Raw genomic sequence first — 18,463 nt, 5'->3', positions numbered from 1 at the left:
TAAATTGAGGTTCATATAATTTCCGTATCAATCGCTGTTGCATTCAGTGCATCATATGGGGATATAAAGTGATTGTGGATTCCACATTCAAACTTAACTATCTCATTTTTATAGGAATAAATAAATATAAACAACAATAACAATCTTTATTGATATTGTGTTTGAACTTTCAGACGTTCCCATATTCCAGCGAATTCGGGGTGAGTTATTCTATGTTCCAAGACTGAGTCACTGTTATGAGATAATATTTCGAAATAAACTTACCCGGAACACAACAACATAGTAAAAATGTGATGAAGGTAATATCCGACATTTTTTGTTGTTGTTTAACATGCGATGATATTAAATGCACGTGATCGGTAATAAGATAAAATAACAACTTCCGCTTTGATTTAAATTAAACGATGCGCGACTAAAATATTTCCCTGCCAAAAAACCATTCAACTAGAAAATAACACTTCGCAACGAGCTTAATTAATATTATAATTACGGAATCGAATATTTGTTACATAAACATATTACGAATGAACGGTCTGGTAAATGCATATTAAATCATTTTATATTTTAAAGGAAACTTCCACAGAAACAAATATTTATTTTCCCTTATAGAAAGGACAATAATGGGTTTTATAATGTTTATATACAAGTAAATTTTTGTAATGTTTAAATGATCGTTTAATGCTTTTTACTTGCATGGTTGAAGCATAATTATTTAAGCTCGATTGCGAAACAAGTTCTTGCAACTTATATATATCACATTAGAGTCCGCTTCTTGGAACCAACCAGTACTGTTGTCATATGAGGAACATGGTCGTCCCCCGAGTAGCGCTTGAACCCATGATCTCTGGGTTGAGAGGCAGATACCTTAACCACTAGGCCACCGCTCCACTTATTACCTGACGAAATTAGCACTAAATGTGAAAATAATACATGATCAATAAAGTAGCAAAATGTTATAGAGCTCCAATCACCGTAACGATAGTTCTGTACGTTACATAGTATAGTGCACAACATATGTCTTAACATGGCGGGAATCACAAATGCACGAATCGTTTGTGCATAACGGCCACGTGGTTAAGGCTGTATTAGGCGTTAAATAGAGCGGGGTTGGGGTTGTCCTTTCAAATTAAAAATCTTTTTATAAGGTGCCAACTTCATGGACTTTTTGAAAAGTGGTTTGTATTTAAATGATGGCATGTATATTTATTTATAAATACATTTTTGTTAAAGCTGTAATATTTTGTTTTATGATACATTATTATAATTAAGTTATGGTCATAATTATCATCTAACGTAAGAAAACTAGCTTTTTAACCTAAATTTTCAGGATAGGACGTACTCCGTAAATCCTATATTCGGAGGAATTTACGATTCAAATCGCTCAGCCAGGCGTTCTTTTTATTTGGCGATGCTGGGATTATGTGCATGAATGTGGAATATGTGGACGGCTGCCATTCCTTAGATGAATATCCATCAGATTCTGTGGTTAATGTTATAAATGTTGTAAATATAACCACAAATTGGTTAGGAGCGTGTAACATTAAATATCAAAAAAATATTGAAGTATTAAGTTTAATGCAAGTGCATTTATTGAGATATTCAATTCAATATGTATGCATATTCATAAATGCATAATGTATTCTTTCAGCAATAAGGCCTATCGAAGTCGTGTCCACTGCAACATTGTGTTATGTTATTTGTGAGTAGGTATGTTAAGACGAATGTTTCAGGTCAATTTAGACGCTATAACAGGTCACCTGGGACATAAAGGGTCTTTAAATTGAAAATACTGGTTAAGCATTCCTTTTTTCGAAACAACAGAAAATATGTGATCCTGAATTGAAATAAGATTTGTTTAACCTTTTACAAATACATATTTATTCAATTTCAATGTATATGTAAATATTAGAAAACATGCGTGAAACTTACTTTTTGTTTTCGTCTGACTACTATCCAGACATTGCTCGTTTTACTTACGATACATCTGCAAAGAACCTTTTTACTCTACATATCCTCTAGCAACATTTTATATGGCCTCCTACGATAAAAGTTGTCAATATTATCGTTCATTTTGTGGAAGAAAACTTATTTTCATTCATTATAGTACAAAGTTTTCACACATTTCAAACAATGTTCTCGAAAACCATAAAACGTAAGACAATGCATTTGGTATTGATATTTGTAGAAAGTTACCGTGCATATGATAGGCCAGGTCTAGTCTGGATTAAGGAAACGTTTCTTACCTAAATCTATCAAAATAATGAACTGACCGAGGCTCAGAAGTCGCCATTACTCGTGTGTATTACTTTACCAAGGCACGTGATCCGCCCGTGATTGATGTGACCCCCCCCCCCCCCCACCCGTGATTGTGACAGTTTTTCTCTCTTCCTGACTAACATTTTACATGTCGCCGATATATGGATAGAGATGAATTAAGATCAGTCATAGTCCATTTATTGAAGGGTATACCAAAAGAGGACTACGAAGCCCTCAAAACTATACAAAATAGTGTATTGACAAAATTAATGCAAATGCACTTTGCTCGCACAAATTTATGTAATATGTTTATTATTTATTTCACTATAATTTCAAAATAATATCTAAAACTTCATGAAAAGAGCAAAAATGATAAAGCGTGCTGTTTTAAAGCGAATTTATTTCCGCTTATTTAATCCACTCATTTCATTTCGGGTATGATGGTAAAGAACTTGAGATGATCTATTCTTCTTTCGACACTTTTCATATTACCTATATATTTTGTCACGCGAGAGGGTATTTTTAACTATATGACGTCATTATTTGTAAAAAAAAAAATACATCTTGTTGCAACTCTCAAATATAACGTTTCGGTTTGATATCATTAAAATCATTTGAGCCGTTTCATGACAAAACAACATTATGGGTTAACGACCAGCGTGGATCCAGACCAGCCTGCGCAGTCTGATCAGTACCCATGCTGTTCGCAAACCCAACTCTGTTACAAGTAGAGAAGCTGATAGCGAACAGCATGGATCCTGATCAGGCTGCGCGGATGCGCAGGATGGTCTGGATCCATGCTGGTCGCAAACGCATTATGTTGGTTTTGTCATGACGCGGCTCAATTTTTAGTATCTGAGAAGAAAGTAAGGAAAGAAATACGAGCTTCGTCTGAATAAAGTAAAAAGGCTTATTATTAAAATGTTTTAAAGCTACTTGCATTTCATACTGATTCTTTCCTTATAAAAGAACATTATTTTACATGTACTTAAATAAACAGAAATGATGTGAAGAATATGTTATATTCAATGTATAGGCCTACGGTATTCCTTGGACAGAATCGTAGTGTTTACAATAGCTGTTTCAAATGACTAAATAATTGACACATGCAAAACTAATAAAATATCACTTTATTAACCATTTTAGTTACAAAACAAAACAAAACAGCAGAATTATGTATTAAAGAAGTACATATAAATTTAGACAACTCCGATATATTCCGTCTGTGAACTTTTTATATTGCACCCAGCCTTAAAAGGCTCACAATAATTTCTAAATGAAAAAAGTGATGAAACGCGACCGGTTTACAAGATCTACAGATATTAACATAAGATATTAAAATTTTGTGTTTAAAAACCTGAAATATAATTTTTAAAAATGTGACAGATTTGCGTGAACGATATGTTTAACCACAAGAAAAGCGACGCCAAATAGTATAATTACGAATTTTGCAATGGTTATCAAATGTATTGCGGGTTAAGGCAGTAAATTAAAAAAACAACAACAACAGTATCAATCAAATATTGCGTTAGTAATGCGGATATTAATTTATACATGTATGATATGATGACCATCCTTTCAGTAACTGAAAAAAAAATTATCACCATTTTTAATTTATAAAAAAATCACCATTTTATACATTTCATTATTTAATTACCTTATTGCTTTTATTCTTACTGTAATAAGATATCACTTAATAGCTCTAAATTATTATCAACTTGACGTGTCAAGATAAAACAAAAGCATTTCATGTAAAATACTATTATGCAAATTTCACTTTTTAAGACTATTATTTTCTTCAGCATGAAAAATAACACATTATAAAAAATAATGATATGAAAATAATTAAGAAAAATGAAATCCGTATAGGAACACTATAATTATTATGTAAATAATGTGTTAAGGAATTTCAAGATAAATGAATGTAAAATACGACAAGGGAAACAACTGTGATAAAATTCCTAAATATATGGAGCTACGATAAAGCACTCTTTATCTAATTAAAGCTTCTATGTCAAATATGAAGATCAAAAATGTCAACATTTTCTGCTTATAATAAAATAATATTCTTCATAATTTTTGAGCGAGTAAAAAAATGGAGGAATGTACCTTAAGTAAATATAATAGCAAACTGGATTTCATCATTTAAATAAAGAAAAAAAAAACAAAACAAAGAAAGTACATTTGATTAATCAAAATCAGATCTGCGCGCATTTTATACATTTATACATTTACTTATATTTAAACATGTTTGAAATATATTTATAAGTATACAATCGTGAAACGCACTAACGATTATATAAACAATGTTTGCTATACATGTTTATCTTAGGCACCGAAATAAAAGTTGATTTTTTGTAGATTGCACTAGCTTGTATTAACGGCACTGTACGGCGGCGGTGGTTGTTGCCATTTTTGTCCGTCATTGACTTGACCAGCAACATTCGTTGCCTGCATTTGCTGCGGGAAACCAGCATTTGTGTATCCGGTTTGTCCGTAACCTGTTACCGTGGTCGTCTGAACACCATAATACGGAGCTGTAAGATATAAAATAATATAATTTGTGTAAATCTAAATGTAATTGACTAAGGTAATGATTGTACAGCGTTTGTGTAACATCTGTTAACTTGAAAGATGATCTCGTCAGAATAACGTTCTAATGTACATTCGGTAATCATTAACTTTCCGTATTGTACGCTTGCATTGATTTAACAAAATATATGTTGTTTTCTTTTTCATATTGACACATTCATTTTGATAAGGTACGTGAAAAAGCAACAATATGCCGAAGTCTCACAATATTTAAGAATGCCCTTAACTGTATGATAAAAGCACACGCCGGGTGTCATTCTGATTTCTAGTTCCTAATATAGACATAACACAAACTCTGTATTTTGTTTCTTTTACATTTAATTTTTTTTTGTTAAATTGATTATTATTCACATCCATGTAGTCATCATTTTGTGACTAATATTTGCAAGGTCATTAAATTTTAAAAATCATTGTTCGCTATACATGTATATGTAAGTCGGGATGTTGTTTTTTCCCCGTAGAAATAGACAATGTTATATTGATAATAATCTCCTTTAATGGCCACTGTTATGTTTCATTTTCAATGGATATGATTCATCCATTTTAAATTTTGAAAAACAAGATCTACTTAGCTATATGGGAAGTAAAATTTACAATAAAGAGGATGTTAATAAACTATTTTGAGCGAAATATGTTCTCGGCTTCATAATATATATGTACTTGTACACATAGTTTCTGTTGCATTTTTGTTGCTGCGTAAAAATTAGCATGGTTTGAGTATACATCTGAACTTCTTAATTGATACACATTGGCATCAAGCAATCATAAAACATGTACTTGTCTAAATAATACCTTAACTAGTGTTTGAAATATTATTTCTGTCCAATAGCATTGCAATATTTCAAATGAATCATAAAACATTTGAGCCGCGTCATGACAAAACCAACATAATGGGTTTGCTTCCGCGCAGGCTGATCAGGATCCATGCTGTTCGCTTACAAACCCTATAACAAGTAGAGAAACTAATGCGCAGGCTGGTCTGGATCCATGCTGGTCGCAAACCCATTATGTTGGTTTTGTCGTGACGCGGCTCATTTACTTTGGTAAATACAGCTAGATATAATCAGTCTAGTAAATCGGTAGTTTTATTAAAATAATTTCAAACACTAAATTGGTAAGCATTTACCTATTTAAGTTGTTCAAACCAATTTTATTTTGTAAATGCCAGCTAATAAACACAGACCTACACTTAAGGTTTTAGCGAGTTTGCTTTAACTTACTTTTGTGTATATGTGTATATCTTTATGTACCGTATATAGGTAATAAAGGACATAATAATTTCATTATATATATTCAGTAATATAAACGTATTGTTTCAATTTTCAAATATGCTGCTAGTCAAACTTTGATATTACTAAATAGTTTGTTAGCAATTGAATGCTAAGTTAGTTAAAAGTAATTTAAAAAAAAACGAAAAAAAAAACGTGGTAAACTTCATTTAATATGTCTCAACCAAGATAAACCCAATTTATTACACTGTAATATGTATACACAAATTTGATAAAGATCTTGGGTGCACGCCTTACGTGGTTAATAGCTATATTTATTTTACAAGATAACATAACGTTAGATCATTTGACCAATCAGCTTTGAGCTAAAAGGTAGTTTTATAAAAACAAACTTTATATTTTATAAATAAAAAAAAAGCAAGAATAAAACCCATCTAAATTGACATACTTGTTGTTACAACTCCAGCTGGCTGGCAAACTTGACCTTGCTGACCTCTTGATTTCCGGCAACAACAGAACACGGCGACCAGCACTGTTACCACAATAGCTATCAGACCAAGTACCCCGAATACAATGCCGACTATGAGCCCAGTATTACTGAATAGAACATTGAAAAACAAATAAATAAATAAATAAATAAAAATGAATAAAAATAAATAAATAAAATCATGTAAATAAATAAATAAATAAAAAAAACTTTGCGGTCGTCTGGCATATTGGCTACGTGATCAAGGTAAAGGCGATCCTGGTTTTAATTTCACTGCGTTCCGGATTCCTTATATGGATTATAGAGGGAAACACGTACACATTTTGCAACGTTTAATATTAAAACGTGCCTGTTTTACAGAACACTTTTCAGTTTGATATACAACTTAAGAAAGACAATATCTCAATGTGTTTACCCTTTCCCTCATGAGCATATTGTGAAGAATGGCCGTTGTCATTGAAAAGCCTCCTGTTACAAGTTCAAACTGCTATGAAACAATTGAAAATGCTTCAATACTAATCAATTTTGGCACAAATGTTGACTGAACCATTGCATATGTACCGACAAGATCTGTCTTAATTCTCCTGTTACACAAATGTACCATGGCAACGAGGAGACATCTCAAAATTACCAAAAATCACCATTTTGCGTTGATTATTTCCATCAAAATTGAGTTCAAAGTGCTGCAACTTCTCAATGGATCGAGATAGAGTTAAAGCCTTTTCGGCGTTGGTTACACATTACCTTATGATTTACCTTGGGTCATTTTTAGCCACTCACATGTCCAAAATTTTCTTGGCGATGAGGGGGACTACCGCCCTCTTTCAAATCCCTCAAAAGAGAAGGGGGCACATCCCCCTTCTGACAAACCCCTTATGTACCTTTTTGATTAGGGCGGCGCCGAAAAAGTTATCTCTTTTTTTTTAGCAACATTTTGCAAACGAAAAACAGTGTTTGGGGCCTAAATATGGTAATTTTTCACTGAATGAGGCCTAAAAATGGGGGGGGGGGTTCGAAAAGCCGTCAAAACACGTCTATATGAAGTAAAGGGTTAAGATCACAAAAAAGAGGGATTTAAAGATAAAGATCGTCGTTTTGAATCACTCTGAAAATGCATCGTGATTAGTCACTATAAACAGTTTTTATTTCATATAGTTCAAACTATTAATTCAAAAGGAAAAGGAAGTCGAGGACATATTTTAATATTTATATTGAAAATAAAAACTTCATCTTTCGACACTGAAATATTCGTATCTTATACAGTTTGCAAATTTAGGTATCACATTATAGAATAAAAGGAGATATTTTAAATAAAATGCTGATCTTGATCAAAGTTCTTAACCAATTGTTACCATGGGGCCAGACAGAAAGTCATTGCAGGCTACTTGACTTGAGTCTTAAAAGGTTGCATAAATATCCGTTTATATCACTGAGTTCTAAGTAACTCATTTACACTTTATGTTTCAATTGATTGAATGTCATAGGGAAGCAATTTTGTACTATAAAATGAAAAACCTACCTATTACAGCAATATCGATTGTATTTGTCACCACAACAAAGTGATGGGCAGTATATTGTATCATCAAATATGGACCCCGAATGGTACTTTGTACAATATGACCCACTTGCTACAACTGAAATTTAAAACGAGGAAGTTTAAAGATAAATATCAGCACTGCCCGTGTAAAGGAAACAAATCGGCTCTTTTTCGACAGCTTATTGTTACGTCCTGGTTGTAATGACAGTGGGGGCTTAAAACATAAATTATTGCTACGATTTATTTCTAGAAATGAAGAGGCGTTTATCTATAACTAGAAAGATATGTCTTCACATTATAGGTTGAAAGCGGAAGTGGCTTCGGTTATTTGTACGATTATTCCCGGAATTAGCCGATATTTACCGATTCATTTGGAAGTAACAAACTCAGGCTGCAGGTAAATTCAGGCAAGACTGGTATTGTCCCGCCATTGGTTACTCACCTGTCCGTTTTCTATCACGGTTTATCTTAGCTTTATAATGGTTAATAGTTTAGTGTCTGTCGAAAGCATAGGAAAGAGTCAATTACTGATGACTCAGTTAAATATACAAGTTGAGTTATCTTATTCTAGAATTTACAGGTTTGTTTTACATGTTTAGTCTATTTATACTGTGTCCCTTTATGGATGTATTATTGTAACTGTTGTTTGGTTTTCCCCTCTACTTTTAGAAGGCCATAATGGAAATAAGATATGACTGTATAATTATTTTGTATATATGTAAATCTTAACGTGTTACAATCTCTAAATAAAAATATCATTATTTCTAATAAAGTACAACATCAAAATTATAGTTGTAAATGGAAGTATTGCTATGTATAAGCACTTGTCTAATTTAAAGTACACAACAACATTAAACTCAATGGCTATTTATTGCTGATCACTTTGCACTGTACAAATAATATCAAGGACAAAATCGTGATTATTTGAACACAATTTGTTTCTTCACCGTGATATCCTATATTAAACATTTTTCTACGTTATTTTCTTGATTTTTTATTAAGATTAAACACGGGTATTTACATGTACAGTGTCTATGTATCTTGTGGACATTTTTGTCACGTGCAACAGGTGCCGTAAGTATTATACGAAAAAAATATTTCGATAATAAATAACACTATACTACATTTACTTTGGTGTCATAGTGACTAATGGAAAATAACCCAACCGTAGAATACCTGTATTACGAAACTCACTCAATCTTGAAAAAAAATATCACGCTCTCTTCAGGTAGATAGACCTAGATTTTATTTTAAGGATGAATAATTTATTACCAGCCCTTTTATGTTAACGCGTTTATACTAAAGGTAGAAACTGTAAATCTAGGTATATCTATACACGAATATATGCAATGGAATGTCATTTTTACTAAATGAAACAATAAATGGTTGTTCATGTTACATGTATCATAGACTAATTACGTATTTAAATACATTATAATTTCATTTTGTTATTGCTTATTAATAAATGTAAATATAGTCCATTTACTTTTATGTGAGACAGTATCTAGGTTGGTTAAGTGTCAGGTCTATACAATCCCTTAGGAAAGTTTAGGATATAAGCCCGTTTTTTGTGAATTTCGAATCCTATTACAAATCAAATACATAAAATTAATTTTGATAAACCGCCCATAGCCTTTAATCTGCTGTAACCGAACGTTATAATTAAGCCTTTGCCACTAGTATTCCTAAAACTTTAAATGAATTGTTCTAAATTTAAAACTAGGAGATTTTATTATAAACATTCAGGGACAGGTAACTTATAATTTGGGTGAATATTATGAAAAAAGGTTGTACATTCTTAAATAGATGATGAATTTAAATATTCTACTCTGTCCTATACTGAACTTCACAACATTAAAATGGTAATATATTTACCTGTTACACAGCAACATAATATAAACGCGATGAAGTTTTTATCCGCCATGTTTTCTGTTTAAATCCACTTTGAACGAAGTATAGCGACGCTAATATTTTATCTTAATGCCCGATAACAAGAAGAATTTAAAACTTCCGCTTCGATTTAGTATTATAAATGATGCACGACTAAAAACGTACATGACAGAAGACAGTTTAACAAGTAAACACTTTAATATTATCTTCACCGAACTTTAAACATAGATAAATATAGAAATGACCGATTCAGACCAACAGTAAAATTGTGAAATAACGGATACATGGTCCGATGGATACACAACACGTATTTACTGCGCGCTGGTAAACTTAATAATGTTAAGAAATTGAGATGGAAAATATCACATCGTATTACCGGCGCCAGTGATGGCAGATCACTGCAGTGATGGCAGATACCAGAAATTTACCGCTCGGTAAAGGTAGGTTATAAATTTGGTTGGTATTATTATATTACACAAATACGACCCATTTCATTGCTATGAAACTATTGTCCATTGACTGGAGATACTATTAGGTAATTTTGGACTCGTTTTTTCTGTTTTTAGACTATTTTGAGCAGTTTAAAAGTGACAGCTTCGGAAAAATACGTGAAAATGTCTGTTTTTTGTTCAAAATATCTCAAGTTTTAACTAAATGGCAGGATTTCGTGTTATTAATATAGACGTTCATCCATTGGGGTCACGCAAGCCAAATATCTACCCTGTGAGTCTTTTCTTGAAAGTTTTACAGACGTTCAATCTGGTCCGGTCGAAGAAAAAATGCTGCCGTTGTAGGCAGATACTTATTTTAAATGCTACCGTCGATGACAGAAATACCATGGAAGTGGCTAACATTCTGACAGAAAATCAAGGTCAATCTTTTTTCATTCCTCTATTCTTTGCGCCCTTTTAGTCGGAATTGAGACGTTAAACTATCATTTCTAATTGTTTCACAAGATTGAAAAGTTATTAATGCGAAATGTGCATCGAAAAAGCTTTTTAGCAACACGCAGATACAATACAAAATGTGATTATTCAGTACGACCAAAGTGCACTATAAATAGAGCAATAAACATGCAGAAATTTATTTTTTTATATTCATGCATATTTGCTTGATTTGTTGTGTCTGTCAGTTACATGCATAAAATACCATATGTATCTTAAGTTTAGCAGCGCATAATTCACTCCCTTTTCAAGACATATCACCATTTGCATATTACAGCTGTAACTTCAGTAAGTGGATATTCATTTGCTAGCATATGACTTTATTTTCTCGAGGAAAAAATGTTCATCGCTTTATGACATATAAAGGCTGAAATTTATTTGAACAAAAAAAAGAGACATTTTCACGGATTTTTCCGAAGCTGTCACTTTGAACCTGCTCAAAATAGTCTTAAAACATGAAAAACGAGTCCAAAATTAACTTATAGATTCTCCAGTCAATGGTCAATAATTTGATAGCAATGAAACGGGTCGTATTTGTGTAATATAATAATACCAACCAAATTTATAGCCTACCTGTACCGAGCGGTAAATTTCTGGTATCTGCCATAACTGCAATGATCTGCCATCACTGGCGCCGGTAATACGGTGTGAATATGCAAAAAAATCGTTTTTTACCTTTTAATGTATTTTTAGCATGGTTATGTTACCAAACATAATTGATAAGTTTTATTTCCAATAATAATGTAGAAACAAAACGAAATATAATAAATATTAGTCAGATTAAGATTTTTATATCACATAGTCAGGTTTGCCGGTCTTACCTGTATGCGCATACTATTGTGAGGCTAACTTGCTTTCTTTAAAGATCATGTAACACAAATTTCTATGGTTTTATATCATAAATATGATGCTCAAATTAAGATTTATTTATTTTTAATATTTATTTTGTAAGTTCCAAAAAGTATTAATATACTAAACTTAACATTTCATGTTAATAAAGGCAGGTAATAAAGATTAATTTTCTATAAAGTCTATGTCAAATGTTTCAGTAAGAAAAGAATGCTATATGATTACATATAATGTGTACAAATATTTGCAGTACATATTTTACATATTCTTCGAATGTTGAAAATTGTTTTATCAGCATAATTATATATACATATACATGTACTGTATAAATTATATAATTTCACTAAAGTGAGGAGTGTGGTGGATATATATTGACACATTTTCTTCTGTGGGGAAAATAAAACATTTTGATACAAGTCATTCAAATTTATATAATCATTTCAGTCTTTGAAAAATATTGACTCTCGTGTAAATATTTTTAACATAACTATGCCATATCTTTTGATTACAAACACTTTATAGTAACTTAAAAATTTAGGGCGTAGTTGTATTCTCTTTTCTATTGCCGTTTAATTCGCTTGCTTGTTTGCATAAGTTAGGCGATTCCTGTGCAGGTTGAGTTTCTTGGCCAATGGCATTCATTGGTGAAATTTGCTGGTAGCTTTCAGAGATGTTTTCATTTGGTGCTACTGTAGGCACCTGAATCCAGTGCACTGAAAAATTAAAAAAAACAACTATTCATTTGGAAGCATTGAATGTTATACACTGATTCGAATGGTAAACTTCGCACAGAATTTTTATTTGGTACTAATTATCAATAACTTTTGCCTTTTTAGTATAATTTAGGTTGAAGATGATAGTAAAATTGATCCGTGTCATGACAAAACCAACATAGTGCGTTTGCGACCAGCATGGATCCAGACCAGCCTGCGCATCCGTGCAGTCTGATCAGGATCCATGCTGTTCGCTATCAGTTTCTCTACTTGTTATAGGGTTGGAAAGCGAGCAGCATTGATCCTGATCAGACTGCGCGGATGCGCAGGATGGTCTTGATCCATGCTGGTCGCAAACCCATTATGTTGGTTTTGTCGTGACACGGCTCAGTTATTTTGAGCTATAGATATATATATAACATCATTTTTTAGTACAGTTAACTACTTATCTCAAATTTGAGTAGTAATAATATTTTACACACAAGACATGTTTCTCGTCCGTGTCTGCACAGTTTATAAGTACAATCGTTAACGTTATGTCAAATGTATCTCTAACAAAAATATACAATACAGATTCTTTCATCTATGTACTTATGAGTTTTGAAGTAATGACTAAAGAAAGGAAGATCATCGCATGGGAATGAAAATAATAATAAAAAAGTAAAGAAAAAAAATGCAGCCTCACTTCGATTGAGTCCATTCATAAGAGATAATACATGCTCCAACACCCACCCCAGCACCGGCTTAAGCGGTATCGAAAGTTTAGGGTAAAAATACACATTTATGGATAGACACTATATTGTCGATATATACGCTATTTTTGCCTAAACTTTTCTAATTTAATTATGTCATAAATGTAGTATTTATATATTTTAAGTGATAAAATTGAAATGAAACATTTATCACTTAAGCATCAAACCGCCATCTTGAACCCCATCTCAAATATTTCAATGTCGCAGATTGAAAATAAGTCAGAACTCAGTATTTAAGCAGAACTCAGTTGACACCTTCAGAACTTTTGAACCCAAAGTGCGTTGATATGTAGCATAATTACGCACTTTGGGGTCAATTTCTCGACTTTGACCCAAAGTGCGTTGGACCCAAAAGTGTGGTGCGAAGTGTAACGCACGTTGGGGTCGGACCCCAAAGTACGTTTGAATCCAAAGTGCGCTGTTAGAGTGCCTATCGGAAGTATATGAGTTATCTTCTAAAAATTACACATATTATACATGTTTTAATCTATGCATGTTCTGTTGATGTTGTTTTTATATGTCAGAGGCCAAAAATATATATATAACTATTGTTGTATATTCTTAATGTGTTACCTTCTCTAAATCTTTAAAGACATTATTATTATTAATTCTGTGTCGGTGTGACGTAAACCAAAACATTAAACATTCAAGGGAAATAACCATGACTATAATTGTGTTAAGATTACCAAGATTTGTTTACCTTCAGTTTCTGAAGGCCAAAATAAAAAAATAATTGTAACAGTTATTGCAAAACCATTGTTGTTGTTTTTTGTTACACCAAAATGCGTAACGTAAAGTAAAAATCAGTGTGAACAAAATACATTTAAAGGCACATTATGCCTCAGAAATAAAAGGGCAAACGTGAATTTTATAATGTTCAAATAATGGTTTTAGAAAATGTAACATGCTTGTTTCCTAAAACAAAATTAAATAAATGTGAAATAATTTGTCGTAAAAGTAGCAAAATGTAAAAAATAATCTATTTTGACTTCCATACGAAATGCTTGTGCACTATAACTACTTATTGCCAAAAAGCAACAGATGAAAAAGATGGTTCACATAATTGACTAATTAGTAACATTTTGGATACTATAAAAGAACACCAAAGTTAAAAAAGCGTTTAAGAAATACAATGTATAAAAAAGCATGAGACATAATGAGCCTTTAAATGTGATTTGTTTTATCTATGTCTCCGAGCCTGCGTAAGTAAACCATTTAATTGTGTTTCCGTTCCTTATTACTCGTGATTTTTAACCCTTTAAAAAATCCCGAAAAATGTGATATTTATAAAAAATCAAATTACTAAATTTGCTATATAAACAAAATACTTCTGTTAAGAGATTGGAAAGACTTCAGTAAAGATTCACAAAATAAAAGGAGCTTTAAGGAAACCCCATATCTCAGCTCCATAGAAATCATTTTAATTAACTTATCAACTAATTCTAAAATGTGTTGAATGGTAATATTGGTGAATTGTTACAAACAAATTTTATAGTCTAAAAGTTGCCTTTTATGCTAAATGATGAATTATAAATTATGTTTTGTGACTACCACTTAAGCCGGTGCTATGACCCGTGAGAGAAGTTACACGTGTACATTATCTCTCATGAACTGAATCAAACCGAGTCTGCAATTTTTAAAAAATATTGTTGTTTCAATTGTTTCCAAGGGAAACTAATGCAACTTATTTCTTCAATATTCGCAAGTAAAGTCATGCAGATTTTCATGTAGTAATTTATTAGTGTTTTTTTACAATCCATAATTCAGATGAATCGATTGTATAGCAAACAATAGTTTATGCATAGGCATATAACTTATCAGAAAATTGTACGACTATTTTATAACACTTTTCAGTTTTATTTTATGGCCCTATATAAACGGCTATTTGTAAATATAACCCGAGCCGCTAGGCGAGGGTTATATTGGAAATAGTCGTTTATATACGGCCATATAACCTGTCAACAATCTTTATAGCGAATTTATAATACAGCAAGCATCATTTTCATTTTTTAGAGAAAAAAAGTAAGATTTCTTCATGAGTCGACAATAGCCGTGTATATAAAACTATATAAACGTCACGATTATCTAATGAAAAGCGACGTTGCAAAAGTGCGGTATTATAGATACATTGTATATAGAGAGATTTGCAGTAGCCATGTCTATGAATGATATAAACGTCATGATAGTAAAATAATGGATATACAAGTACCTGTTACAGTTGGAGCCGGTTGAATGACGTGTCCTTGCTGTCCTCTTGACTTCTTGAAGCAACAACAGCAGCAGCAAATTGCAGTCAATACAAGAAGAATAACCGCAACGACACATGCCAGAGTAATAATGTCGATACGGAAGCCATCGTCAGAACTAATATGGAAAACAGAATGTGATGACTATACACAGATTCAATCAAATGCGCTTACGAAATTTGTATTGCTTGTTACAGCAAAAATATTTATCACATAAAAATTATAAGTATAGAATTAACTAATCACAAGAATTCTTTATTTTAAATTTCAGAATAGTATATTTATATGTTATTGCAATATGCTTGTTAAATTTGCGTCAGAACTAACATGGAAAACAGAATGTGATGACTATACACAGATTCAATCAAATGCGCTAACGAAAAACGTATTGCTTGTTACAACAAATATATTGATCACATAAAAGTACCCGTATCATTACTAGAATTCTTTATTTTAAATTTCACAAATAGTATGTAATTGCAGTATGCTTGTTAAATTTGCGTTAATTTAAGAGGAATTGTTCCACGGATATTTTCAGTTTTGCTTAATCTTAACCAATTTTTGCACGGCCGTGGACAATCACTTTTACCGAGTTTCAAAGCGGCACGCGTATGTGACAAAGCTTTTATTAAAGTCAATAAAACACTAGACACGGAAGTTTACCAAATTTCATTTTTTCTTGCAATATTATAGGGTGTTTCTGAAGATTTATGGCGTATGAAGATTTATAAGTATGTACTCATCTGATTTTAATAGCATTACTAAAAGTTTTGTAGAACAATAAAATGTAAAAAAAAATCAAATAAAACTGTCGTAAATGATTTCCAATATCAATCACGCATTTACAATTTACACAATGTAAAATAATATAAGTGTAAAGTGAAATTGTATAAATATATTTGTAATATACTTCAAAAAAAACAAATAGATACATGTAAATATTGTTAGAACTGAAGTAGAAGTAGAAGAAGAAGGAGAAGAAGGTGTAGAAGAAGAAGGAGATGAAGAAGAAGAAGGTTAAAAAAAGCAACAGTACCCGGAAGATGTCGTAGTAGGCTTGTCACAACATAATGAGGAATATATATCACTACAGCAATCAATGTCGCAGAATTTGGTTCTCGTTATGAAGTCGTCACCAGTTTCATAGTATGTACACAGTTTCCCGGGCACCGTCTCTGTAAAACAAAATTATCTTCGGTCATCATGAATCTGTATATTGGCTGAACAATTATTAGAAGTCGCAATATTACAGTATTTGTTAGAACCCGCAAAATTGCAGTGTTAAATGGTGTAAGTAATTGTATAAATTTGTTTTATTTTTATTTTGTCTTGTCTTAAATAATTTGAAAATTATAAACGCACATACACGCGCGTACACGTGTACACACAAGCACGCACGCGCTTTACACTCACATACATGTAGACGTGAGCACGTACACAAATATCTTTTAAAATTACGCCAAAAGCAAACTCAATTATTAATTCAACGTTTGACTTCGACTGAATATGACTAATATCATTTCTATGGGTACATTTGTATATAACTATAAGAATGCACATAAATAACATTTCAAGTACCACTTAAATGCCGGTAAGCAAACAATTTAAAAATAAATACATGCAACGATACACATTATAAAAAAAAACAAAAACAAACATGAATGATAACTAGTGTAAAATCGTTGAATATGGAATAAAAAGATTAAGAACATATATTAACTTTGATAGAGGTCTTGTTAAAATCCATATTATAATAGGTTCAAAACATTATTCATTTTAATATATTTGTGCCTTGTCTACATACACAATTTTATTATATTGTTAAAGTAAGAAAAATAGAATGCAATATTATTATTTTTTTATATCCCCCACAGGACTGGAAATTTATACTATTTTATATCTAACATGCTAATAAAAAGGAGAGTTTATAAAAATAAACAAATATGTTGAACTACATTCTGTGTAGAAGTAATTTACATTACGTCATTTTGGTTAAGTGACGTTATATTATGTGACGTTATATTACAAAATTAAATTGGTCAAAACCACCTTTATTTGGTAAATGCTTACTAATAAACACTAAATAATTTAGTATTTGAAATTATTTTTTTCTTTTATAAACAATCGATTTCTAGACTGATTAATAGTTTGCTGATTTACCAATTTGAAAATAAATTTGTAACGATTCATTTGAAACACTGCCATCTTATTCGGCAATAAATAAAGAGGTGGGAGTTCTGATGTCATTCTGATTATACACAGTAGATACACATATCGTTTATATTTACATAATATATTTCCATGACTAATGACCCGTCATACACAATATTTATGTTTTAAATTAACTTTTAAAATGAATTACATGTTATGTGGTATCTTAAATGGAACAAGTGTATGATTTGAAAAATCCATATTTTTCAAAACGTTTGCAAAATTAAATTAAAACATTTATATTAGATTAACAAAATGTAGATGTACAGGAAAAAACTAAAAAAAATTGTGCAATTACTTGATAGCGTCAAACGATAGGAAATATCTAAATATTAGACTTTTCTCAAAATTAAAACAGCCATATAAAAGTAAATTTACCCATGCAACAAAACAAAATAATATATCCTGTCCACTTTTTGATCATCATTCTACCGAAAGAAATAATCGAATGAAAAATGTTTTATGATCAATCGACGAGGGCGTTCACGAAATATGCGTACTTAAGAAATCAAACTTCCTTCTGTTCTTATTTGTGGAAAGGTAAATAAAGTTTCACAAGATAGGCACGTGAAGATTATTAAAGCAACATGCCTTCAGATTCATACTTAATTACATGGAAATTTTGAACATGAATTACTTTAAAGTAAAATACTGTGATGTGAACAATAAAAGTAATTTACACATTGCAAATGGCATTTTTAATTCACGTTAATTACAAAATAAGTCATAATGTACAAAAATAGCCCTTACACTGTTA

General features: G+C 31.5%; 2 protein-coding genes across 2 annotated transcripts; both read right to left on the bottom strand.

Annotated features, from left to right (window-relative positions):
• Positions 1–3,371: 3,371 nt before the first annotated feature.
• Positions 3,372–10,219, bottom strand: LOC132718558 (uncharacterized). Its single transcript, XM_060702270.1, has 4 exons — positions 9,977–10,219; positions 8,084–8,198; positions 6,526–6,674; positions 3,372–4,793 (listed from the first exon to the last, which is right to left on the bottom strand). Exons 1-4 carry the CDS (start codon positions 10,023–10,025, stop codon positions 4,624–4,626), a joined length of 483 nt encoding a protein of 160 aa, XP_060558253.1. The 5' UTR covers positions 10,026–10,219; the 3' UTR covers positions 3,372–4,623.
• A 1,485-nt stretch (positions 10,220–11,704) lies between these two features.
• LOC132718557 (uncharacterized) lies at positions 11,705–18,224 on the bottom strand. The gene is made up of 4 exons (XM_060702269.1): positions 18,085–18,224; positions 16,532–16,670; positions 15,459–15,613; positions 11,705–12,497 (listed from the first exon to the last, which is right to left on the bottom strand). Exons 1-4 carry the CDS (start codon positions 18,131–18,133, stop codon positions 12,319–12,321), a joined length of 522 nt encoding a protein of 173 aa, XP_060558252.1. The 5' UTR covers positions 18,134–18,224; the 3' UTR covers positions 11,705–12,318.
• Between the last annotated feature and the right edge of the window lie 239 nt (positions 18,225–18,463).

Source organism: Ruditapes philippinarum, unplaced genomic scaffold (genome assembly GCF_026571515.1).
Source record: "Ruditapes philippinarum isolate M1 unplaced genomic scaffold, ASM2657151v2 ctg1098_1_1_1_1, whole genome shotgun sequence".
Taxonomy (NCBI): domain Eukaryota; kingdom Metazoa; phylum Mollusca; class Bivalvia; order Venerida; family Veneridae; genus Ruditapes; species Ruditapes philippinarum.
The sequence above is the reverse complement of the archived record's forward strand: the minus strand, read 5'-3'. Positions and strand labels throughout refer to the sequence as shown.